Genomic DNA, 26893 nt, shown 5'->3' on the forward strand with positions numbered 1-26893 from the left:
ATCCCCAGAGATGCGCACAGTCCTCACAAAGCCCAGAGTGAAATGAACCCAACTCAAGCAGGCCAGCCCCAGAGCTGTGTCCAGCACAGGGGTGTCCCCACTAGCACTCCAGGCCGCGCATGGCAGCGATGCTGCTGGCCATCCTGCGGGGCGTGCTTTTTGCAGCCTGCCGGTAGTCCTCTGGCTTTGCCTTCAGCAGAGTCACGATGTTCTGCAGCGTTCTTGAAGGCTGAAGGCCGAGGGCATCCATCACGTTTATTAGATAATCTGCAAGGTTAAGGATAAACATGTACTTGCACAGGTCACAGACACGGGGCAGGTGATGGTTATCCTTCCTTCTTCCCAGCGGCAAGAATCCTGCCACTGATGGCTCTAACCCACAGGGAAGGGCAGTGTGTTTGGAACCTGACTGTGCTGACTGCTGCGCAGGTTTGGCTTCCTGAACACTGGTGTGGTCACTGCCTCTTATGCTCAGAGGACGGAGACGTGTTCTGTCACGTTTCAGTACCTACAGACAACACCCTCGGGGTGGTCAGACACCATGGTCACAGATAAGGGATCACAATCACACTTTCAAAGGCAAAGAGCTTGCAACAAAGCTGGGAAGTTCTGCAGAGGTGAAGGGTTGTGAGGCAGGAAGGAATTCCAGCTCACTGCTTCAGAGTCAGCTGGGGAATCAAGGATGGCAGGGAGAATGCAGAGCAACCAGCTTCACGTCCACGGGCTTGTCTTTAAGCAGTACCGAAAAGACTCTTACTAAGGTCACTGGCATCAAGCACACTTGCCAGCGAGCTGAAGAGGAGATACTGTCTGACCTTCCTTGCTACAACTGGAAGGGAATCCTCTCAGTTCTGAAGGCCTTTGACTTCCACAGTCAAGAAACACAAAGCAGTGAAGAAGCAGGGGTACCTACGGCAAAACCACCCTTTCCTCGCAGAGGGATGTGACAGGACACTTTGCAAAAGAGCAGCTGTGAACCACTCCACCGTGCTGGGTATCAGACCAACACGCTCACAACTACAGCAGAAACACACACTGCAGCTTCTTCAAATCTCATGTAACAACAGAGCAGCCCTTGTGTTCCAGCAGCAGCCCTGGGGACATTGTGTGCCCCCCACTTACCAATGTCTGTGGCAAGCTGCTTCGTGGAGTGCACCGTGAGCTCCGGTATCTGCAGGATGACCTCGCAGTAGGTCTGCATTGTGGCCCTGGCAATGGAGCCCAGCCAGTAATCTGCCGTGTTGTCCAGCTCAGGCACCTCGTCTCCTGCACAGAGAACTCTCCTTAGCTGGTAGCTCATTCACTTGCATTGCTGCTGCTTCTGTTACCAGACAAATGGGTAACTGCTTCTTCAGCAGGACATTACAGTACCCAGAGCTGATCAGCTGTTTGGAGCAGTCAAAGCAGTTGCATATCCTCCCTGATACTACACAACGCTGAAAGCTCAAGCCCCAAACCACTTTACTTGCCTCTACGACTTCTCCAGGGAGGTCATTTCCAAGGGGCTGATGGGATCAGGTTGAGGTTGGGGCACTGCCTTTCACGTTCTATAGGGTCACCTTTCGGGAGCAGTTTACAAACTACAGCAATGCCAAGGATTCATGGGGGCTTTTTCAAGCTCTAAAAGCATTCCATGTTCATCAGTGCTTTGAAAATTAACCAGCTATTAAAATGTAAATGCTTTAAGATGACAAATTAAGTAATGCAAAAACCTCTGAACTAAAGAGTGTGTCCTCAGCAGGCTCAGGAGATCTAACTGCCAAGCTCTGTGCTTCCTTGACTGTCAGTGGAAGTAAACACAGATTAACCACACAAACCGTGGTGCGCTGCCAACCTGCCAGGAAGCATTATGCAGCTACTGTTGTTACTGCAGCAGGATGAATGACACACAGGTAGGGACAGCCATCTGAAGAGAGAATGTGAGCCAAAACACAGCTTGCTGCGAGAAACTGAGGAACAACATACAGCAAGAACCCTGCAGTGTGCTCTGGGGAGAAAGCTGTGAAGAGGCACCTTCTGTGCCTGAGGGCTGTGGGTGCCTCAGACAGCAGCACCCACTGCACTTGCGTCAGCACAGGGCTTTCATCACTGTGGCCAGTGTCTGCCCTGGTTTTGGCTGGGACAGAAACAGTAATACATCTTTCAACAAACACTAAACTTCAGACCAAGCTGAAGCTTCTGGTTTGAATGAAACTGAAAAACATTTTACCCATTAGTTAGAGGCTCCTCCTGGGTACTATCACAAGAGTCTTGGAAGAAACAGCATGACCAGACAATAAGAACCGGACCTCCAACAGCTTAGTTAGCACAACACATCACACCCGTGTCACGTCAAAATGTGAAAGCTTTCCTCAGACACTTCAAGTCTTTGGTTTCACCCTACCTTGTTCTGGGGGGTAAGGTAGTTTTCCAGCATGTAATGCCAGTTCCAAAGCAGAATCTTCTTGAGTGACAAATGGCTCAAGGTGGAGAGGAAGCGACATAATATATTGCCCAATCTGGAATAAAAGCACAAAGAGCTGAGTCACTGAACAAACGTGAAGCAAGTACTTTGCTAGAGGAGAAAAGTCAACTGCAGTAATCCACACCTGAAAGCAGAAAGCTGAGCTTGACAGCCACTCGCTAACCTACATTTGCCCAGAAACAAACTGGCTCTTGCTCATCACTGCACTTTGTACAAGAAACAGTTTTTCACAAGGTCCGAGAAGCAGTCACTGAAACAATCACGTTAGGAAGAGCCTGTGCACAGAACTGCTCCTCCAAGCAAATCTTTGCTATCTGGAGTGTTCCTGGCAATTTGTTTTCTAGAGCAGAATCTAAGAGACAGAAGCAAACAAAACCACTGAAGAAGAAACACACATTCCAGTGACAATGTAATAGTGACTTACAGAAATGCATCACTCCCAGAAAGGGACCGTGCTCGCAAATTCAAACCAGAGCTGCAGAACCTCAGGCATCCAGCAAATACTGCACTGTTACTAAATGATTACCTGCTGCGACAGAGACTCTTTCTAGGTGCAGATACAGAGCAAAGTACTCTGCCTTCCCATTATGGGGCATACTCATTAACAGTGTTTTCTGAGCTCACATCAACCAGCCTTTTCACCTACGCAGCACACACACCACATCAATTTGTTTTCTGAACAATACAGTAATGTTACTTCAAGACTACCCAAGAGAAAGCCTTGGCTTAGTCTTGGCCCACCTATCACTCAGCAGCAAGGTAAAGGGTGGATCTGAAAAGACGTGAGAAAACAAATGTTTTGCATCTGAAACTTTCTGAAGTTCCTCTTTGCCTTGGACAGGCAGAAGTGTCCTTTGATTCCTCACAGGATCAAGTAACGATCACACACATCCCAGCTTTAACTCTTGGTGAAAGGGGCAGGTGAGAAGATTCATCCCCTTGCCAACCACACACAGCTCTTGGTGAACTGCACTCATCAGAAAGCTCCTCAGAATTCAGCAGCAACCTTCCCTTGAGGCTTTACCTTATCCACTGCCCCTGAGCTTTCTAAACCCAGCCTGCCCTTGGAAAATCATTCCCTGTGTAATGCACAGAACGACAGTAGCATAAAAAACTTCCTTATCAAATTATACTTTGTATTGAGATAACAGCAGCTCATATTAATATCTGAACTGCAAATCTGGCAGCCACTTGAAATACCAAGAGAACAGGAAAGCCGTCTGGGTGTCGTTCAGCAGCACAGAACCGAGGGGTGCCGAGTCAGAACGAATGCACAGTTCATTTTCCTTTGCCACTTGGACACCCCACTGCCAGGAAGGTTTCACTGTTATTCCATCAGAAAGAGAAACCAGGGAGTCACATGGGGATTTAGAAGGGTAAGAGTTCAAGACTTTTTAACTTCCTAGTACAATTAAATCACTTCAGTACACACCATAGGAGCTCCTCTGCTACATGAGCTGCATTAGGAAGATGTGCTCAGTGTTCACCCCTACAAACAAAAGCTGGCAGTTCCCATCCCATTACAGGAGTTAACACTGTAAACAGTGCAGTTCAACAGAAAAACCAACTCCTTGTGCTCCTGACTTCTTTTCCTGGTCCAGAACTTGACAAGGGCTTCGCAAAAGCTACAATGAATGACATAACCCAACTGATGAGGGCTGGACCACTGAGAGCATCTATCACCATCATGTAATAATTTAAACAAACATTAGGATTGTACACAAAAATGGGGAAATGCAGAAGAGATTCCCCCAGTGCTGGGCTTCCAGTAGCACCCCAGCATGCTCTTACATTGCTGATATATTCCAGAGGAGTCAGGCTGAAGTTGGGCAGGTCATCTGTCAGGGTCTCACCAATGCCACCAGAACTCCAACCCTGTAAGGCAAAAAGTGCAGAATGAGCCTATAAGTTCCCAGAGGACAAAATCTATCAGTATTCAGGAAGGGGTCACCAAGCAACATGAACTGCAACTACCCAAGGACTTTCAGAAAGCAGAAGACAGATAGTGGGAAAACTGCTTCCTTTATCCTCCTTCAGGCCCAGAACACACACCCCTTTCCACACAGCTCCCTGTGAGAAACACGTGCTCATACAGGTCAGAAAAGCAACATCTCAAACTAACATCAGAGCTCGCAAAGAGCTGTCTGTGGTGAATGCTCGCCAGCTTGGATCAGAGCAATGCCCCTACCACTCACCTCCATCTTTGAAACGAGCAGGAGCTGCTGTTTGATGCGAAGAAAGACAGAATCAAAAGCCAAGTGGTGTGCCAGCTGGTTGAGGCGGCTCAGGGCGGATCGTGACGAGGACAACAGGTTGTGGTTACTCGTTCCTTTTTCCTAACACACACAGAAAACTGTTTACATACAGAAGCCACTAAGCTGCCCACAGAGAGGCTATGTTAACATCCTTCAGAGGTCTTTATTAGGTCATCCTAATACAAAAGAGCTTTCCTCTGCAACCGCACAGCTTGGGTCCTTTGGGATGCCCTATTCCAACCAGTTAGTCAAGACAGAAACTGTCCACTGCTCCCTGCAATGCAGAACAAAGAACCAGCATCACATTCCACCATGCCAGGCACCAGCACAGGCCAGACACCAAGACACTTGCAGAGAAGATGGCAAAACTGACTTTTACTCAAAGAGCACAACTGATTCCCTGCATGGAATTAAGCAAAAGTTTTCCATGAGGAGTACCTCTGGAACTTGACTATTCCTCAAACGTTAAAGTCAAACATGGAACACTAAAGGCAGAGCTGCACATGTTGCAGGCAGACGAAGTGCAGAAGAAATCTGAACATTTTGAGGAAACAAGAGACTCATAACCTTGACTTCACAACCACATGTGACCAATGATGGCAAACATAACTGAGATCAGGAGATAACTGGAGTCATTCTACCAGGCTCACAGATGCACGCCTGAATGATCTTGCAGAATGATAGTTCAGAATGGATATGGCAGCAGAGCGTAGGTGGCAAAGGAAGTCCTGAGAAGCCAGCTTGTGGGCTCCAGAACTTGAGATGGCTCCAACACAATCTTCCCAATGTTTTCCGTGACAAAAATCTCCCTCACCTGAACTGATAAGGGCATGTTCACAAAACACAGCCAGGATCTGGGGAGAGATGGAACGAGTCCAGGCTTCCTGGGTTTGGACATTTTATCTCCCCACGGATCGCTGTCTGTGTGGAAGACTTGGAACATCGCCCATCAGAAGGCTGCTGCTTAGAGTGAAAAGTAATCACCCTGTAAGGGGAATCCAGGTCTCATCTACCACCTGTGGGCCCAGCAGCACCCCAGGACAGAGGCAGACTCCCCCAGCACCAAAGCTACCTTTAGAGTGTAAAGCGTTTCCATAAGGCTGGCATACTCGGATGGATTCTCCTTCAGAAGGTAATTGTATTCCTGCCAGGGATTCTTGATGGAGCTCTTCTTTTCTGCAGAACTGGTATCCTGAAAGCCAGAAAAACTACAGGGACTGTAGGAGTCCAAGAGATACTTCCCAGCAGAGGAGAGAATCCTGAAAACAAACACACCAAAGTCACCAGCAACATCCTCTGCAGGCACCGCTGTGCTTCTCATGTTGGCCCCAGGAACCACACCACATTTATGCTACTTCAGGAGAGTATTAACTGGTGGCAGACACTAACTACAGCCAACACTCACATCTAGCCTGCAACTCAAAAACACAGAAGGAAGAGAGGGTTGTGCTCTCAGGGCACCAGGCAAACACAGAATAAACTCAGCTTTGAACCCTGCAGCCACTGTCTCCTATACAGAGCTCAGGCACTCAAGTCAGAATAAAGCACTTCAAGGTACAAGAGGCTGAGCAGTGCAATGCTTACAAGCAACCAAAGATCTATGTGCTGCTTGTGCTTGATGCTCCTCAAGTTACAAGGAATCAGTGGGTTAAGGCACACCTACATTCACTCCAGTGAAGGATTCCTGCCCCATCTCATAAGGGAGGGTCAGAATCTTGCCAGTTTGATCTGGTGGAAAATTCCCTCCCAACCCCATTTGTGGTGTGAATTCGATCGCCAGCCACGTATCCGAGAAAGGATTCTTGTGACTGTCTCAGAGCACACAACAGTGCAACAGTCCATGAGCATTCTCTGACATTTGAGCAGATGGGGAGGGCAGTGAGGGAAACCCCCAGGCTCTGCTTTCCCTCCACGCACAATGGAAGCACCTTGGTGGCAGTTTTCTCTCAGCTTGGTTCCTGTGCTGACAGCTCACAAACAAACTCAGCAGTGCTCACCTGTTGGCCAGCTGCTGCTCAAAGTCTCCACACTGGTGAAGGAGCTCACCACAGGTAGCAATGATCCTGGGAAAGGACAAGACAAAAACTGCACGTTGGGAGATTTGAGGCAGATAATGCCAGGATCCCCCCAGAGAACACGTACTAAGTGATTATAAAATGCCAGAACCAAACCACAGCCCACAGGGGACACGTCCATCAAGAGTTAATTTGGCTATGCACTGTGTCCATTTGGCAACAACCTGATTTTTTTTGCCCAACAGCCTCATCCACACACATACTGCTTCTCATCGTGGCTAAGGGTGGCTCCATCTCACTGGGAAAATTCTAAAAGCTGCTGATACTTCAAGCAACAGGACATGCAGCCTTGCTCCAGACAGGGTGGGGAGCCTCACAGCACTTGCTGTGCCAGCAGCAACCTGAAACCCAGTCGCCAACACCAAGGCTCCCAGCAGCACTGCAGCCAAGCAAGCACAGCCCCGCAGCCTGCACTAAGCACTTGTGTAAACTGACCCCAAGTAATTCCCTTTGACGATGATATAAAAATCAGTTCAGAGCTGGGCAAAAGAAACCCCCGTTACCGGACAGAGTTTTGGAATGCAGTCCAGTCCTCCTGGAAAAGGGAATCTGATGGGATATCATCCAGTTTACATTTCTTTCGTATAGACTGCAGTGTATTTGTAAAGTCAGATGTATACCTGTAACAAGGAATGGAGACAAGCACCAGCATAAGAAACCAGGTTGAGAGCAGCACAACTGCATGTCCTGCAGTTTGCCTATTCAGTCCTTTACAAGGACCAAGAACCAGGAATACTAAAAGGAGTTCAGAAGAGACACTTGTTCCAGTCCAAATACATGAATGTGAACAACTGATCAAACACAGCCCACTCAAGCCTACAGTAGAAGACAGGCTGAAACTCAGAGGAGCAGATACTGTGTGGCTACTTCAGTTTGCTGCATATGAGTTACAAGAAACTCTCCACTTCCACGACAAGGTCTGAGTAAGACACTTTTATTACCACTGCCCCAATGACACCTCCTAGAAAAGACCAGAAAAAGTTTATAAGGCTACTGCTACTCCAGCATCACTTGGCCCCTACTCCAGGAACACAGCGACAACAATCTCATGAATTTGTTTTCTCAGCTACTCCCCAGATGAGAACATGGATAAAAGGAGAACATTTTGTCTTCCACACCCCCCCTGTTCTTTTCTTAAATAATGCCCATAAGCTGGAGGCATGCACACTGCTATGTAACTGCCTATAAAGAAGGTGAGATCAGAGAGGTGTGCTTCCCTCTTCCCCCGAGGGCACCAAGACAACAGGTTGATTTATACCTTGTGAGCAGCACTTTTGGTATCAGGAGGTAATGGGTACTGGAACACTAAGTGGGCTGTCAGTGATGCTTCAAGACAAGAACTTGCAGTGAACCTCACTCTGTAGGGTACCTCACCCTTTCAGGTAGCTTCCTAATGGGAGGTCACTTGCCCCAGCAGGTGTATTTTTCCCCGCTGAGATCTACTTTCATCAGCCAAATCTGTCTTTGTCTCATGCTGTTTTGGGAAACATTTTCCCCTCCAAAAGTATTTTTTAAAAACAAATTTCAGCCCAACCAGAATAGAGAACAGCCGAGAAAAGTCTCTGACTTTGCCATTAAAAGCTTACATTTTCCCCTAAGAAACAGTCACTGTCTGAAGGAAGCAGCAGGAGGGAACATCAGATGATTCACATTACGGTTATAGATACTTTCTGCACTCAGCCCTTCTTCTTAAGCTACAAAATCCTTGGCCACAAACTGAGTACTTGCTACTCCCTCAGGATAAATAGAGCAGTGTAACTAAAAGCACCTTACTTGGAGAAAAGAGCTTTCAGGGCCTTAAGGAGCCCACACACTCCCAGTCCATCCGTGAGCTTAATGCAGTTGTCGATGGCTCCAGAAGCCAGGATGAAGAGTTTGTTGACTGAATGGTTCAGTTCCTGGACACAGTCAATTACTTCCCAATGCTCCTAAATAACAACAACAAAGTTAAGCCTGACTTTCCTTTCAGTGAGTGTCCAGGTGTTAAAGATACCTTGTGTAACACTTGATTCTCCCAGTATCCTCTGATCTTGTGAAACACATAAGGGAGAACAATGTTGGTTGCTCTGACCCTCCTGCTAGTAAAAGCTGCTCAATCCTATGTTTAGCAGGTCTTCAAGGAAAAACAGTTCAGCCAGCAACAGAATCTTCTACAAAAAGGACTTTCCTCTTGTCCTTAAAATCTACTGAACCTGAAGCAAGTTCTTGGTTGACAGTAATATTCTGGTGAAGTCTCCAGCAGATCCACACGGTGCTGGTTGTTGTATGGAGAAGGAAGGAGCTACCTCCAACCCGACAGTGCTGCTGAATTCACTTCATTTCTTAAGTTACTTAACAATAAAAAAAATATACTGCAAGCAGGAAACATTCCCAAAAAATGAGAGGAGGAAAGAGAGCAATGACAAAGACCCTTGTACTTAGTAGAAGTTTCAAGCCTCCCCCTGTGTAGTTGAACAAAGACATTACCAAGGGCACTGCACTGATCTGAATGAGGAGGTTTTCTTCTTCCAGGTCTCCGTACTCAAGTTGATAGGGCTTGTAGGGACCGTACACCGCTTCCACCAGTTCCATCACTTTCACCAGGTTCTGCTCCTCTACAAGGAATCAGGTGTTTAGTCTACAAATGGATGAATTGCTACTAAAAGCCTTGCTTCAAACAACCTGCAGCAGTTCCTCAGTAGGAGCCCGCTGCCTACATAGCCCTGGAATGTTGCCCAGCAGCTTCAAGTCTCATCTACACAGATTTTACTTATTTATTTAAAACCAAGGTTATTATCTCTACCTGCTTCCCAAGCCCAAGATGTTCTACCTCAACAAGTGCCTCAAGAAAATTATCACTCACTGCTCTACAACAGCCTGGGTGACAAGAATCTATGAAACATTCCAACCTACAGCGGAAGGGAAGGAGTGAAACCATTTGAAAAGTGAAACACACTACTCCCACACCATCAAACAGGAGCAATCTCATTTATCAGGAAGCCTGCTTAATACTTAAAATTGACACTAACTCAATTCACTTGGCACTTCTGCTTCACGGTGTTCCTCAACCACGCTGAAGGTGAAGCATGAACTCAGTATTTCAGTGCCATCGTGTTGAGCAGAGCTGCAAACCCAAACAAAGACCAGGCCTGAACCACCATTTTTCAAATGAGAGCTGGACACCAGCTGTTACTGCGAAGCTTTGTCAAATTCAAACTAGCAGCAAGCCATAATTACTTTGGATCCTGCATAGAAGGAAAAAATCTTTATGCCCCAAGGACAAACAAGCAATGGAGCAGGTTGCCCAAAGCCTTGGCTGCCTCCACACTTGGATGTTTTCAAGATCAGACTGGGCAATACCCTGAGAAACATGGTCCGACATCATAGTGGACCTTGCTTGGAGCAGAAGGTTGTACTAGACCATCTTCTGAGGTTCTTTCCAGCCTGAATTATCCTGTGAATCATAACTGAACCCTCCCCTCACATACACATATGTAGGAACTGGTTTGACTCTGTTCTGCTGAGTCACCAGCCTTTCCATTCTTGAGATACTTCTTTTGCCAAACATCTTACCCCACAGCAAGAGATGGAAATGAAGGTTTATTGGGGTTTTCTTAAACACACTCTGACAGCAGGGCAGCAGCTGTCTTCCTATTCCACCATCTTCTAGAACGTGACTCCGTTTTTCCAAGTCCTTTTTAATCATTTCTATCATGAACCACAAATTAAGCTAAGCCAAGGATAAAAAAATGACCGCCAAAAGTACACAAAGACAACAAAACCAGACACAATGACAGTCATACTCCCTGAAATTGCCCAGTAATCATAATTTACATGATCAAGTAAGAATCTGGGTTGAAATAGCTCAAGACAATGGTACGAGGAACCAAACACAGGAAACGCAGCATTAGGAATGCTCCATTAGCTTTAATTTAGGATTTTCCCTTACCCAGTCTTTGAAGGGACCCTAGTAGATTAATAAAGGACTATAAATAGCCAACAGTTCAAATGAGGCATAAACTTATGTAAACACAACACCTCACTACATTGTGGTTTGTGGGAATTATTCATCAAGTCATGACCAAAACAAGATGACAAACATCGGAGGGTAAGGAAAGCACAGGTTAGACTTTGAATCAAGCACTCAGGATGCTGCTAGGGAACAAACTACCAGTGGTTTAGAAATAGTATCTGGCCTTGCATTTTCACCTGATTAACACATAAGCCAGTAGAAACAGAGAAACTACCAAAATAAAACTTCAGCATCCAATGGATGCAGCTTTCAAGCAGGTTTTCTCTTGTTTAGCAAGGTGTGACTTAATTCCAGGAAACTCCTCAACTTTAATGCTTTGTAATCTTTCACAATGGGTTTCACAGATAGCTTCCCTAGAGACATTTCCTCATCCATTAGGCAGAAGAAAGAGTAATGCTCGTAAAAGGAAAAGTGCTAAACATTATTTACCATGACAGCCATGTACATGTACAGACACATAAAGATGCAAATGTCAAAGGTCAATACCATAGAAGAGAATTCCTCCTTCCGTGTAAAACTAAGTTAAATCCCAAATGGAACTTCACAAAGGAGCTGATGAACAGAATGACAAAATTCAATACAAGAGCCTTACTCAGGTTTGGCAGCATCGCCACCTCCAGCCCTTTTGCGAAGTGGACAGTGGCATCATAGAGCTCCAGCAGCTTACTCAGCTTGGTTTCTTGTCCTGTTCTCTCCACAGCAGTGCTGAGGCAGACAGGGATGGAAGGTACCAATGCTCCCAGAGTTTGGATCAACAACACAGTCACAACTTCATGGGGGTTCTTGAAAACCTGTGACAGCAGAAGAGCTACTAAGCAAAAGTGCCTTATCCCAGAGGAACAGAATTGGCAGAAAGCCGCAGATGGTTTCCAGAGAGAACCCCCAACACACAAACCACATCTACCAGTAGAGCAAGCTGTGAAGACGGGTACAGGTGAAACCTGAAATCAGCGGCACACAGGCACTACAATGATTCAAAAACACACCTGGTAGAAAGAGGCACTTGAAAACAGAACTCTCAGTTTACACAGGTGTGTGGGGAAAAAACACCTGTATCCCTAAAATACGAAGGAATTGTACATATCATGAGCCAAGTTACTGGTCAGATAGACAGAAGTCCACGCTGGAAAGGTCAGAAAGACTGTAATCAGCTGAGAACATTTATTTACATGCACCACGCTCAACTCCAGCACAAAATGGGTTACAGCCTTTGATGGGGACTTTTTTTACCAGCTCATCTCAGTCATTTGCTTTGAAAGCTAGGACCACCCTGAAAAAGGTCGAAGAACTCTCCAGAAAACAGACGCAGCACAGGAGACTGAGTGAGATGAGCTTTGCCCCACATGCCATTTCCCTCTCCCAACCAAAGAGCATCTGCTACAATGTAAGCTGACATCTGACCTGTAATTCACATCAAATCATTAGGCAGAAAAAATACATTTCAAGGGAACATTCTGCTTCTCTGCAGCACAGGCCCAGCACTTGCACCAGGCTCCATAACATGAAGATAAGAATCTCCTACCCTTCATGGATGAAAAACCTCTGTGAGAGGCTCAAGAGTATGAACTTCTTTCTTCATTCCACTGAAGGACAACAACTTTTCTGGATCCTACATTATTCTTGGCATGAAAAACAGGTACATGGACTCAAGGGGTGTTAGCAGAAGCTCTCAGATATCTTCCACCAGTGACATGGATCAGTCTAACATGGCCCTGAGGGCTTCCTCCAGGCCAAGTGATAAAGCGATTCAGGCATTTCAAATGTCTTGCAACAGAACACATTTGCAACACCAACAAATTAGTTTTAACTTAAGATACAGATGAAAGTGATAGAGCAGCTTTAATGTCAATAATGCAGCAACCTTGCTGTTGGTGGAACACCAGAAATCAGATCTTGTCTGCAAGAGCTGGACAAGAAACACAAAGCAGGTTGCAAGCTCTGTCCTGCATTGATAACACAGAGTACAACTCAAAGGGTGAGCACAGATGAACTACTCTGAGCTTTGTGACAACTAGGAGTGTGCTCAGTCCTGTTGTTAACCTAGCATAAAATAGCCACTGCACCTGCGTTGCCCACTGGAGCTGTGAGTGCCAGGTCCCAAGGAGTGTGTCATACAGTTGAGTTAACTGACGATTTAAGCTTAAGTCACTCTGGCAAAGATCCTGCCATGCTGCCACCAGCTGCACCTGCAGAAGAAGAACCATTCTAAGAAGAGAACTGACAGTCCACAGATCCAGATATCGTTATTTCAGACTGAGAACTTGCCATGTTCGACACTTCTGCTAACACACAATGCCCACCCTCGCCCCTCTCCCCAGACTGCAACATAGCATTTTGTTATAGTTCAGCACCACAGAAGGAAAAGACTTTCAGCACGAAGCTAGAGGCTTCTTAGCTGATACAAAGATTTAATTAACATTGGTATTTTACTCATAAAATGAGCCTGTAACCGATACCGCCGCATAATAGTTGAAATACTTGGCAAGCCCCAGCCTTGAACTTAATCCTCAAAAGTCACAGTCATGAGAGAAATTTGAGGATCAGGTTATGGCCACAGCACTGTCTGGAATTCCAACTTTTAATCTTCCTTGAAAAGAGTTTACAGAACTTAGCAGCTGGAAAGTTGCAGCAATAAAGTTTTGCTGACATAGCCACATCCAAGAAAAGCAAAGCAGAACTATAAGGTACAGAGAATTGAAGCAGAACCCACATATCCTCTGTCTATGCAGGAAGAAGCACACAGCCCTGAAGGGAGGTTTACTCTTGAAACAGGGAGTAACTAAAGCTATTAAGAGCCAGAAAGAGAAGTCAGAGAATGAAATAGAGAGAACAGGTTCAATCCTCCTTCGAACAGACAAAATACGTGATGTAGCAGCTCCCCCTACGGTCCAAGCCAAGCAAGAAGTCAAGTTTTTATTGCTCCATATTAAAGGATTATCCGGATACTGACCTTGTGACATTTATAATAGTAAGCAAGGAGCTGAGGCATCCGATCAATTTCAGTGAAGACTTTAACAAACGTTTTTGCCTGATCTAAACAAAACAAAGTAACAGTTCACAGTCAAAGGTGAGGGTGACATTAGCCTCACTGAGCAAGAGAATTCTTCTTTGAGGGGAACACACACAACAACCTATACAGAAAGACACACTTTCACCTCTTGTTTGCTTATTTTCTCAAACAGGAGCAGAACTGCCTAAAACTCACACTCAAACAAGAATAGGCAGCAGACACAAGGAATGAATTTAACTTCTTCAATGTATCTAGTATTCAAGATGGATAAAGCCAGAGCGCTTCCTGGGAGGAAATGACTGTCTTCCAGAAATAAGCTGCTATCTACAAAACCAGAACATACCTCGCAAAGTCCTCAGCTTTGCCTTCACCACTCCTCAAGCTGCTACCTAACCATGTATGCTGCCTTGAGACTAATAGCACAATTAGCTCTTAACATGAGGCTTTGAAATCCCAGTTCCTCAAAGGTCTGGTTTGCAGGGTGAGGGGGTGACTGTAGCTCTGTCCACAGAATACATCAGTAATCAGTCATGAGACTGTATTTTCAAACAGGACCCAGAAGGCAGAGAAACAAGAGCCTCAAGTAACCTGAAGTGCTCCTTATCTGTGCAAGTCACCACAAGCAGATGCTCTGTGGATGTTTACAGATTTATATTACAGGAGCTGACTGCAGGAAAACACATGATTTCAGTGTAAACAGAGGAACTCTTCAATGGGAGAAAAGCCCCATCTCTCCACACACCCAGAACAGCCTTAGGACAAGAACTCCCCACCCAAACATTTTACTCTTCAAAGACCATCAACTGCGCTGACAGCGAATGACACCAACAGCGACCTACCTATGGACTGGGAGTTAAAAGCAGCAACAATCTGAGGGCTGGCCATGGCCTCCAGCCGGTTCTTCAGAGCCTCCAGATGCACACACTTCTCAGAGTAATCTGGTGTATCCACGAGCATCGCCAGGCTGCTCTGCATGCTCGTGAGCTTGGCCGAAATCACAGACACATCCTGCCACAGGGAAGGCAACCTGGTTACCCAACATGGCTTGGAAAGCATTAATACCAGTTCCATCATGACATTTTACAAACAGGCACTTGTTTTAGAGTCACTCCAAAACCTGCTTTCAAACGCAGTTTCCCTGCAAAGCTGAAGGCACAAAGACCAGACAGAATAATGTGGTATCTACCTGTGTTTTAAGAGTCTCTTCAATGTCTGCACTTAACGTGCTCCATTTGTCTGCTTCCTGAAGTGACTCTGCAGCCAACTGCATGCGAGATTTCACTCGGTCAATCTCTACCAGGACCTGAAGAAAAGATAAACCGTGCTGTTCAATGAAACAAGAGAAGACTGCCACAGACACTTATCCTGTGGGAGCGCTTTTGGCTTGGATTTATAGAAAATGTGTGAAAAGACCACCCTGTTACAAGGAGGGAGGAGCTGGCTGAAAGAGCGAGAGACGTTAAATCAACCTCCAAAGCCAAACAACACAAGGTTGGTTTGAAGTCTGGGCTGCACTTTTGGGGTCCACTTTGCCCGAAAAACTCTGTGCACCCCAACTAGAGGCAGAAGGCAGTGTTCCCAGTCAGGTAACAGCAACCTTCCCTGAGCAGCAGCATGCTCAGCTGCTCCTCACAAAACACAGATTGCACTGGGCTGTGTCCACCCACCTTCCCAACATTAACATTAAAAGAAGCAGTTTTCTCTGTCTTGGGTTCACAAGACTGTTTAATAGGAACATCTCTGGACCCTTGAGGGTTTCACAAGCTGCAGATGACCACTGAAGTCAGACAAGCACCACCTGCATTGACTGAGCCGTGTCTTCTTCAAATTTCTTTATATCTTCTTTCACGAGGATCATTTGCTCCTTCAGGAACGTTGCCTCCTGTTTCAAGACCTCCACTTCCCGGAGGACTCTGGGCATGTTCTGGAGAGCCTGATGGCTTGTTTCTGCAGCAACATCAAGCAGAACAGTGAGAAGGGCGGGAGAACCCTCAAAGGAAAGAGGGAGGCTTGCAATAATCTTATCTGATCTTTAACAACAACACAAAACATCAATTTAGCTCACGGAACCATAGAATGGCTTGGGTTGAAGGGACCTTAAAGCCCACCCAGTCCCAACCCCCTGCATGGGCAGGGACACCTTCCACTAGAGCAGCTTGCTCCAAGCCCCTGTGTCCTACCCGGCCTAGCACCCACCCAACCCTGCCCTGGCAGCGGCAGCTGCTTCCCTGGTGAGGCCGGGCCTGGCAGGGCCCCGAGGAGCAGGAGAGGCAGGGCCGCGCCGGGAGCAGCTCACCGGGCCCCGCCTCACCTTCCACGGCGTTGTTGACCTCCTGGATGAAGAGCTGCAGCTTCATCACCAGCGTGGCGGCGTGAGCGTCCACCTTGCCCGGGGCCTCCTGCTGCACGGCCCGGAAGGCCGCGTTCACCCAGCTCTTCACCTCGAAGTCATCCGACAGGAACCGCGAGAAATCCATGGCCACGGCTCCGCACACCGGGCACAGCCCGAGAGCAGCCGCGGACAGCGCGGAGCGCTGCCCGGTCCCTGCCGGCCGCCGTACCCCTGCGCGCAGCCGCCTGCGGGGCGGGGCGGAAGCTGCGGCCTATAGGGGAGCGGCCCCGGCTTAAAGCCCGGGAGGGGGGATCCGAGCGGAGGAAGGAGCCGGTGGTGCCGGTGCAGGGCAGCCTCGCACCGAGAGGGGCCCGGGGAAGGTCCTTTCCCCACCCAAGTGCCAGGCCTGCCCCCGAGCCCCGCGGTCCTGCTGCCAGCCCTGGGTGCGCGGCGCACAGGGCTGGTCCTGCCCAGGCTGGTCCCAGCACACCCCCTGCACTGCTGTGCTCCGGTTTGTACCTCCTGCAAACCCCATCCACCGGAGCGCAGAGCACAGCTCTGCCCCATGGTCCTGTCTGCACATCAGCACACAGACCCTGGTGAGAGCAGCCCCTGCCCCAGAAGAGCCCAGCCCTGGCTCCCTGACCCGAGGGATGAGTGCTGCTATAGGGTTATGGTTTTGTTTAATTAAAAAAGTAATGGGTAAAGGGAGAATTGGCCCAGGAAGCAGCTGGAAAGACTTGGCTGGAAGCAGCATTAGGGCTGCAGGGCTCTGCAGCAGCCTTCTGTAAAGCAGGGTCAGCTCCAGTGCAAGGCCGTGGCAGGAGCAGGCAGCTTACACCCCTCCTGCCAAATACCACAGAAACCCAAAGGAAGCAGGAGATGGCAGATTGCTCCATTCCAGAGGCCAGGCCGGCACGGCTGGCACACAGTCCCTCCCCACACACAGAGCTAAGGCTCCATGGCAATGTCCAAGCCTGCTGAACTTCAGCTGCTGCCGCAGAGCTCTGGCTCCGGGAAGCCGGTCACCTCTCCCACCTCGCTGCAGAGCTGCGCACCTTGTGTGAAGGCGAGTTTGTACCTCAGCCGGACGGGATCCTGTGAGAGAAAGGAACAGAGGGCGGCATGTCATGGTTGCAGAGCTCAGCCTCCCCCCTTGCTGCAGTGAGTCACCCTCTGAAAGGGCAGAGGGACGCCTCAGCCATGTAGGAAGACCTGGATCTTCGTAAGCATATAAGGAGTGACTGGGAGACCTGTGCAAATGGCCCCAGGGCATGCCTGGCAATCCCGGCCTGCCCAGCCTTTGTAGTGATAAAGGATTCCTGAGACCAAGCTTTGGTCCATGATCATTCATCAGTGCAACACAACTGTTTGTGCCTGGGGTGGCCTCGTGTTCCACCAGCTGCAAACATCTGCATGGTGTGTACCAGGAGCCATCTGCAGGTGGATTGAGGCAGAACTGCCCATTCCATCCTTCAAATAATAGCTCTGAAAGCTGTTTCAGTGGAGTAAATGCCCTCCCAGCACAGCCCAGGCTCCTCTGTCCCCACTGAAAATACTCTCCCCCTTTTTCATACAAACACCCCACCAGTGTACAGAAGGTACAGTGACATTTTGAGTGCTCCACCAGCAGAATCAACCACCACACATACCTTGTGTGGATTGGAGAGCAGCAGGACCTGGGATACCACGGCAGGGGGGAGAAGAGGACTGAAGGCAGGCAGCTCAGAACCGGAGGCTGGTTGTAACTTTATTTTCATGGTCTGAAAGAGAAAACAAAAGAAATGCCTTTTGGTCCATGCAGGAAAAGGACTGGGAGTATCACCAAGCCACAGAGCTGGCTAAAGATACACCAGCCACATGCTGTCATTTAATGAAAAGCATCTCTTTTGACAGCCTGCATCTGAAGGCAGATACTCCTAAATGGACAATTCTGTGCTGCAGGCCCCACCATACAACAGGTTCACCCTTCAGAAAGCGATCCCTGAAGTTTCCAATGAGTGAGGCAGCTCCCAAGCAAGAAGCAGTGAACCTTCTCCTCAGGACATTTCCAAAGTCCCATTCTCTGCTACTCATCACAGGCTTCTCACCTTTGGGACTGCAGCCTGGAATGCAATGTCCTTAATCGGCTGAGCTGATGTGCTCAGCATGGAAAGAACCATCACCAGCACGTCTGGTCGGCCAGGAGCAGGGTCTCTGGAGAAGTGGAGCATAGCCTTGAAACCATTCCTATCGAACACAGTAAGGGGACAGATACCGCCTGCCAGAGACAAGAGGAGAAGCATGGATTCCACTCCTTTCTGAGGGCAGAACAGCAAAGATGAGATAAGGAGCAGCAGAAAGGAAACACTCAATCTTTTACTTCCTCCAGCAAACTCACAGAGCAAGCAGCAATACAGCATTGCCTGGGATGTACATTTCACCTCAAAGGCAGAGAAGGGAATCTGAATGTCTAAATTGGAGATTTAGCCACTCAGATTTCAACAGAAAGCCAGAGATGTCAAGTGTGGATCCAGTAGAGATGTAACTGATCGGCACACGCAAGACATAGCCCCTTATGACCACTGCCTGGTAAATCCACACCTGCCTATCACCATCCAGCCCTTCCAGAATGTGGCAAATCCTTCACTTGAGAGACTGGAGGCAGAAGACAGAAGATTAGCCAGGGCAGGAGAGTCCTGACTGCTGAGTAGGGAGGACTAGGACATTTCCATGGCACAATCCCTAGCACTTGCTCAAATGTCCTTCATAGAACAGTCATTACTTTTCTCCAGCCACCCCGTACAGCATGAAGCTACTTTGGCTTGCTCCCTCGCAAAAATCACAGAAGAGCTCTAGCAAGCCAAGCTGAGGCACAGAAATCATTGCACTTACTCGGTGTAATTGAAATTAAAGGGACAAAAAGGTTTTCTAGAGAAGCATCGTGGGAAGCTGGATGCAAAGAGGCAGCAGGCTTCAGCTCGTAGTCTAAACTGGAGAATGAGATATCTGCCATGGAGCTATCTGGCAGATCTGGGAAGGGCAATGTCATTGGTGATAAATCCCTGGAAAGAAAAGCATGTAGAAAGCTTATATTAACTGGGGAGACACTATGGTGTGTATCATCTGCTGCTGCTTCTATATGTATCCCAACCCCTCATCCCTTTTAGGTATAAAGAAAGAAAGTACAAGCTTACACTCTGAGTTCTTGAGAAATTCACAACCTGTCTCTGTTTTTAAGGAAGGAGTTGCTGTGTCAGCAGTCATTAAGGCAGACTTCCATTTCTGTTACCATCATGAAGTTTGTTTCCAGGTTTTGGAAATGCACTCTCCCTATGCACAGGCTCTGGAGCTCCAGTTGGTGACATTGAAGTAAATTCTAGCTCAAGGACAAGGTTTTTGTTGTTTTAGTGCAATATCACCTTGTTTTCCTTGTTTATTCCTAAGCCATGGGATTTGTCTCCCCAAGTTTCTGACCCTGGTGTGCAATTACGAAGTTCCATTAACAGGTGTGTAACAGCTGAAGAGCCCCGTGCATGGATGGACAGCTTGCCATCCCTAACCAGTGTAGCTGAAAGGTTTCCCTAAACCTCACCGCTGTAAACCAGTACTCCTCATCTCCAAAGTCAGACTGCGTTATGCACAGATTCCTTACCGAGATAACGTCCTGCTGCTGGAGGGTGCAGAGAGCTGATCAAACAGGCCGTGAAGTTCATTCTTCTCTGAACAGCCTTCCTGCAGACCCAGTGTTTGAGCAGCACTTACAACTTCACCATACCCATTGCGTGCAGCAGTCTGAAAAACAAGCACTTCTGGTTCATGGTACAGAACATCAGCAAAAATCCTCTTAAAAAGCACCTCTGGTTTAATAACACTACTCAAAGTAGGAATCAGTAATCTGGTTGCAAACTGTGACTGAGAAATTCCTGGCAGAGCAGGAGGATTCCAGTTTCCCTTCAGAACAACATAGTGTAACAAAGGCTGCCAGAGAAAGCTAGATCAAGAATCACATCTGATTTTTGTCCTTTGTACCTTATGGACTACAGTGTCTGAGGATCACTCACCTCTGCAAAGCCAAAATCAGAAGGTGGTTTCTGTACAACTGGAGAGTTGCTGAGATCTAAGAAAGATGCCAAAATGTCACAGGTCAGTTACAGAAAACAAGGGGTTTCCACAGGTTCTTCCCTTCTTGTCTAGCAGCAGTCTGTCTACAGTCCAACACCAATAAAGAAACTACATTCTTGAAAACTCATGGCTGAAAGGGTCTACGTCCTCCTAGGGCCAACATTAGAGTCAAGTTCTGTTTGTATTAAACCCCATGATCCCTGTCACCAGGGATAACATGGCACGGAGTTGCAATGACAAACCTAATGACTTCAGCTCCTCCTCGAGCAGACAGGCAGAGGTGGTGCTGCTGTGGCGGGAGGTGGTGGTTGGGTTTGCAGGCTGGTCTGTGGCACACTGGGATGTTGCCTCCAGCTCAGAGAAGTCAATCAGTGTGTAGCTCTTCATGCGCCTTGGGGGTGGTTGGTGTGCTTGGAAACAGGAGAAAGAGTTAAAGAGAAACCTCCTGAAAGGAACTATGTATTCACAGCACAGGCATGCCCAAAAGGACTCCCAGGGGAAGAATCTCAAGAATACTTTCTATCAGCCATACATAAAAGAAAATGATGGCTACATAACAGTTTTCCTGTGTTATAGGGTTTTATCCACATTTATTTTCCAAGAAGCACTTCCCTTCCAAACCCCGCTCACACTGATGAGTAGGAACAGAGCTGTCATGGAACACTCTTTACCTGGTGCATCCACAGAGCTGGTGACAGGACCTCCTCCAGCCCCATCTTCACGGCTGGCTACAACCTGCCTGTATTGTCTGAGTGCCTGGATGAGCTTGTCATTGGCCTGCAGTATCTCAGCTGGAAAACAAGAGGAGAAACACACTATTAATGTCCTAACACAAAGTTCAACTTCACCCACATTCAACCTTCTCACTCACAACAAGGAGTTCACGAGTGAGAAAAACATGATTCACTCTAAAAATTCTGTTAAGATCTACTTTGTGTGAGTTTCTGGAGACTCAAATTCACTTAAAATTAACTTAAAAACTTACTTCAAACCTTTTTTAACTTGGTGGATGAATGTGGAACCGTGTACCCAGAACAGGGCAGTGGAATCACCCTCTGATATAGTGTGTGGAGCTTCTGTGGAGGGCTCCAATGGGCTGATGGGGCTCAAGGGTCTCATCAATCCTGGTGCAGTAACAAATCCATCAAGTTACAAGTGAGGGGATGAAGTCTTCCCCCTTGCTAGTGTAAAGGCCCTGTTAACATGACAGCCACCTTGGCTGGAAGAAACTGGATTCACTGGTTAACTCTGGGCTCCAAGTGAAAATGAATCATTTCCCTGGAGAGGAGTCAGAGGAGTCTTAAGCCACTTCCATGGGGGGAATGGCTTAAAGATGAAATGGAAAGCTCTGCCTGCTGGGTAGCAAGTGCTGAAGCATTCCCCCTCCCAGGGAAGGGCACACCCCACTTGTCAAAGCAAAGGTAGATGAATTTAGCTGCAAAGAAATGCAAGGACAGCGGTGGCTCTTACCTAGAGCCTCATCGTCATCCACTGTCTCACTGGCAAGGCGAAAGAGCAGTGGCCTGAGCTTCTCACAGCGTTGAAACAGAGTCTGTGGAAGGAAATGTTTCACATCATTGCTCAGGAGATCCCAGACATCCTCACAGTTCTCTGTCTCTAGAATCACCTGAGGAAGAGCATTTACCTGTAGGGTCTCCTGGTCAGATCTGGATAATTCCTGTCCCTTGTAGTTTTCTAATAACTCATCCATGCTTTTAATGTTCTCAGAAACCTCACTGATGGTGTTTACTCGTCTGGACACCTGAGCTGATTTTTCTTGTTCCTGTGATGCAAAATGACATAAAGGTAGATGATGATTTGGCTAACAACAAATCCTGAAAACCCTCCCTCCTCTGTGCAGCCCTATGGTCAGGAACAGGGGTCCTGGTCACAACCTGAACTGCCAAGTCACCTCCCACTCTCCCTGCTGCAAGCACAGCTCTTGACCCAAGGGCTCCCCACCTCCTTGATCATGCTCTTGATCAGACGGTTGGCAGCCTGCAGGTCCTCAGGGTGGCTGCTCTTCAGAAGCCTCGCCAAGAGCTGTCAAGGGGAGAGCATGGGACAGCAGTGAGTGAGCAGCAGGCTCCAGGCACACATCACATAAGAGCAAATACTGAGACACCCACTGTCAGAATAGTTTCTAAAATCCTGGAAATATGTGGGCTCATGTCCCATCATCTAATCCAGATTATATTGCTGCCTCCTACAGCTGCCTGCACACACAGTTTGGATGTTTTGGGAACGGGAGCACTCTGGCTTTGCAGGATTTCTTAATAAAGACAGAAACCCTCTCTTGGGAAAGTTTAATAGAAACTGATGTTTTCCTGTAAAAAATTTCATTTTTACTAGGCAAAAACTTCTGATAAAGCATCAAGGAATTCTCTGCTGTTGTACAGCAAAAAGCATCAGCATCATTCTGAAGATACTGTCTGAAACAGCCAAAACACGACTGAGCCTCTTTGCTCATCAGTACAAATCAGAGAGGGGCAGGCATGAAACCCCAAAGTTTTACCTTGGATTTCTCTTCATCTGTGTCAAAAATAGATTTCTGAGGCCTCGGAGAAGGGGGAGGCAAAATTTTGTCTTCTGGCAATTTGGGATCTTCTTTTACAATCCCTGCAATGGGTAACAACAGTTACTCAGTGGCACCCGAGCTGTTGGAACACTCAACAGTGCATTGGACTTTGCACCTATTTCCTTCACCCCTCCACAGACTTTTCCTGGGAGAGAATTCCAGGGCAGAGATCCCCAGCTTTGTCCTCTACCTTCTCCCTGCACACCAGTGGTGAGCACTGTGAGAAGGGAGGCACGAGGCCAGTCCGCTCTTTAGCAAAGCTGTTCTTTGGTACATCTCTTTGAACAGCTCCATGCATCCTTAAGGACCCCAACAGCCTGTGTGACCCCTGTCCTCTTGCCCTCACACACAATGTTTTAGGACAAGCTGAGTCACAGGCTGAAGAGGACACGTCTCTGCGCTCTCCAACCGCGCCACTTGGAAGGCTGAAAAGGAAACCGAAATAGCAGAACTAAACCTTGTTTCTTCAGCATTTGATAAGCATCCCGGATTTTAACTTCCTGAGGAAACCAGACTGTCCAACTGAATATCACTTCTGTGACTCTTGACTTGACTTTTGCTGAAGACCAGGTTCCATAGTACTGAAAACCAAACAGACAACAAAGTTTAAAGCTAAGGAACTGGTGCCAGGTAGAGCATCTGGGTCTGGCCCCACAGTGTCTGTGTGCAGAGTCAAAGTAGCAAATAGATGCCCAGCACTTCATTCCCTGTGTTGTCAACTGGGTGTCTTGTAATATAGGAAATGTGGATTGCTGTGGCTGTAAATACAAGGAATGCTACTAAGTGTATGATAATTACCTAAATATTATATGGCAATCAAAGTGAAATCATTTCAGAACTTCTCTGATCAGTTATTGGCTCCGAAACCAACAGCAGATTGGTTTATTTTAGGGAAAACAGAGCAAAACGAGAAACTAAAGTTGTCTTTGGATGCTCTCTGATTTCTCTCACTATCACTTATGAGTACTCACTTTAATGCATTAGAAAAACACCCAGAATGGCAAAAGCCACACAAAAACACAAGGCATTTTAAAGTCATTAAGCTATACCTGATCTGTCAAGACAGCAAACACAACTCTGACACTTTGGTTACACTGTGCTGTTTCACTGAAGCACCTTTACCAAAGCTGGCACCAAGAGAAGAGGTTTTGCTGCTTGGTTAAACCTCTCCCTGAAACCAGCTCTTTGCAGCTCTGCTGCCGAGGTGATGTCGTGGAAAACAAAGCCTGTGCCAGTGGCAAATGTCTGCAGGACCCGCTAAAAGGGAAGCTGATTGCTGGGTTGCTGAGAAGGGTATCTAAGAAAGTTGCAGGCCTGCTCTGTGATGCAGAGGGGGGTAATGCAGGGGGATCACAGGCTCTGATAAACAGGTCTCCATCTGTCATCCTGACAGGCACTGCAGGACAGAGAAAGCCTCCAGCTACACCTTTTACAGGGGATTCACATCCAGTGCTGGTGCGTGGAGGCACAGAATGAATTCTGCTCTCCTGTGCAAGATTTGCTCTAAGTTTTCATACCCAGCACAAAGCAAACAGCCCGTCCCACCTACAACGTGCAGCGGGACCACGATCACCTACCTTTGGGGAAAGCACTTTGATCAGCTCATTCAGAAACCTGAACTTTGCTATTTCCCTGTGAAACCTTTCACCACAGTTATTCACACAGGTCTCCAGCACCTGCAGAGAACAAACCAGACACTGTACACACAAGTCTTGGGGGAAAACTGTGCCACTATAACATTGAACCTAAGAACTTTCTGGCACTGCATTCACAAACACAAGATACTGGGGAAGTTGTGCAGCAAGAACATGTATTTTTCCTTCATCCAACCTTCTTAAGCAGCACATTTAAGACCATCTGCTCTGTTCTATGTATCATTAATAACTTTTGGGGCACTGATCCTGTGGTGGGACCTCAGGTCAAACAGCACGAGCTGCAGACCGCTGAAACCCCTCTGCGGAGCAACAGGGGAAGGAACAGCAGCAGTTCCTCCCTCTGTTACACCCAGTTTCTGGATTCCTCATGCGATAGAAAGTTAGAAGGGAGAGACATCAAAAAGGGAGAGACATCCAAGAGAAAAAGAAGCTGTCGTGCCTCTCCCCCCAAACTCTGTTTCCAAGTTACTGCTGCCTCTCTGCATGTGGATGAAAGCACTTACTGTGAGTGCGTGGAGAGCTTCCATCTCCTGAGGTGACTGTATCTTATGTGCCAGCAGCCTTGGTGCAAGCAATGGGCTGGGGAGTGTTAGAAGCAAGTCAGACAATGCACAAGTTCCCCAAAAAACCCAAATGCTGTTGATTTTTTGCTGCAAAGAGCAAGTGCTGATTCACAACCCTCTACATAGCACAAACACATGGGTGCCTGCTCTGAAGGAAGAGCAGCAGAAAGCTTTGACCAGTTTTAGTTCCTGCTCCTTCCCACAGAGCCCAGACTGTCTGCTGGGCTGTGGGATCTCCCACCTCTCTGAAAGGAAAAGCAGAGGCTGAGCTCACCCAAGGCTTCCCTGCAGATCCCCACCCAGGATTCTCTGGCCAGCCTCCCAAGAGGCTGGTGACAGAGCAGTAGAGACGCAGCAGTGGACATCAGAGCCCATTCCTAGACACCAGCCTCCCCACACCACACAGCTCTGCAATACTGACACTGGGGAGCAGCAGAGCCCAGCCAGCGCTCCCAGCTCTGTCCCCGGCCCGGTTCCCTGCAGCCATGAGGGAAGGTCAGAGCCAGGCACCCAGCCAGGAGCAAACCCCAAGAGCCGTCTCCCTGCCTTACCCGTCCATGTTGGCATTCACCTGCTCACAGAACCGCTGGATGCATTCCCAGTTTTCCTCGGGGATACCTGGCTCAGTGGCTTTGTCTTACACAGGAAACAAAAAGACAGGGAAACAGCCTCAGCATGAGAGGGCACAAGGAGGAAGGGCACATGGCAGGAAGTGGCTCTGATCTCCCACTGCTCCTGCCTGCTCTGGAGCTCTCTGTAAACCAGGCAGAAATGGAAGGCACAGGACAAGCAGGAAATAGCTGGTACTAACACCTGCCTAAAAAAAGAGTCCTGGGGGGACCCTCAGAGTCAAAGTCAGGCAGGAACCGAGGTGCTGAAAGCAGCAGCACAAGGTTCCCTTTAGCACAGAGCATGAGAAACTTAAAACCATTTACAGGCAGCTCTCCTGGGACTGGACAAGCTTTCCTGTTCAGGAACAGAGGCACGGATCACCCTTTTGCAACAGAGCTGCATGAGTGCACATCTCAAAGCTCTGCCTGCACAGCTAGATTGAGGAATAGGCTTCTTCAATCACTCAGCTTGGGCAGGACTGAGGACAATGAAGGATAGGTGAGACGGGGAGTGGGAAAGATGCAGCAAGTTAAGACAGCCCCCATGAACACCACCCTAAAGGGGCTCCTTGGAGGAGATGGGCCCTTCCCCATGGAGCTGAGGCTGCTCCAGTGCCCTCCCGCTCAGGCCCCAGCCCCACTCACTGAGCCACCACTCCAGCTCCGTGGCACCGGCCATGGGCTCCGGCTCCAGCTCCATCCTGCCGGCAGCAGGAAACGGATCCACCCCCACTCCTCGCACACTGCTCACCCGTGGGAAGCCCACACGTTTGCCCGGTGTGGACGTGCACTCCACGGGCTGGGCCCATAAAACACCCACCCCACAAACACACCCCTGCTGGCAGCTCCTCCCCTTGCTGGGCAGAGAGCGAGCGCAGGCGAGAACGGAACCAAAACTCACCACGTTCGTTTAATTAAATCATCATCCAAAGAGGAAGAAAACATCCCAGTCCCCCAGCCAGGGCCAGCTTGAGCAGAACCACGTGCGTGACCGTTCACAGGAAGCAGTCCCCCTCTCCAAGCAGCCTGGAGCTGCTATAATACACACACTGTACGCATACCTATTTATATATACACCTATAAATACCCTCCCCAGGGTAGCTGTGGGGACCTGTGCAGTCATAGTTGTAGGTACCCTGATTGCAAGGGCCTCTCCAAATACAAACTGATCACTCAAGACGAACCGTGCTCGTGTCAGAAAAAAAACACTGATTTCTGTCCATGTGGCCTGAAT

The 26893-nt window shown here is 48.0% G+C and overlaps 2 protein-coding genes across 4 annotated transcripts; both read right to left on the bottom strand.

The window, feature by feature from the left end:
- Positions 1–16821, bottom strand: COG7 (component of oligomeric golgi complex 7). 2 transcript variants are annotated; one of them, XM_080617249.1, is made up of 17 exons: positions 16128–16821; positions 15615–15763; positions 15003–15119; positions 14656–14824; positions 13757–13839; positions 12870–12992; positions 11399–11597; positions 9261–9388; positions 8568–8722; positions 7298–7414; positions 6717–6782; positions 5792–5978; positions 4660–4800; positions 4256–4339; positions 2384–2498; positions 1123–1266; positions 1–267 (listed from the first exon to the last, which is right to left on the bottom strand). In XM_080617249.1, exons 1-17 carry the CDS (start codon positions 16291–16293, stop codon positions 101–103), a joined length of 2310 nt encoding a protein of 769 aa, XP_080473375.1. In that variant the 5' UTR covers positions 16294–16821; the 3' UTR covers positions 1–100. The 2 variants fall into 2 exon arrangements, with proteins under 2 accessions (XP_080473375.1, XP_080473376.1); XM_080617250.1 differs by lacking the exons at positions 15615–15763; positions 16128–16821 and adding an exon at positions 15484–15609.
- GGA2 (golgi associated, gamma adaptin ear containing, ARF binding protein 2) lies at positions 16821–26668 on the bottom strand. Of its 2 annotated transcripts, none has more exons than XM_080617252.1 (17): positions 26561–26668; positions 25600–25684; positions 24989–25064; positions 24408–24506; positions 23288–23411; positions 22768–22871; positions 22215–22295; positions 21898–22035; positions 21723–21804; positions 20924–21043; positions 20495–20662; positions 20192–20247; positions 19783–19922; positions 19023–19192; positions 18239–18408; positions 17801–17911; positions 16821–17246 (listed from the first exon to the last, which is right to left on the bottom strand). In XM_080617252.1, exons 2-17 carry the CDS (start codon positions 25605–25607, stop codon positions 17136–17138), a joined length of 1758 nt encoding a protein of 585 aa, XP_080473378.1. In that variant the 5' UTR covers positions 25608–25684; positions 26561–26668; the 3' UTR covers positions 16821–17135. The 2 variants fall into 2 exon arrangements, with proteins under 2 accessions (XP_080473378.1, XP_080473377.1); XM_080617251.1 differs by lacking the exon at positions 26561–26668 and adding an exon at positions 26305–26460.
- Positions 26669–26893: the final 225 nt, after the last annotated feature.

Source organism: Psittacula echo (assembly GCF_963264785.1).
Source record: "Psittacula echo genome assembly, chromosome: 5".
Lineage (NCBI taxonomy): Eukaryota > Metazoa > Chordata > Aves > Psittaciformes > Psittacidae > Psittacula > Psittacula echo.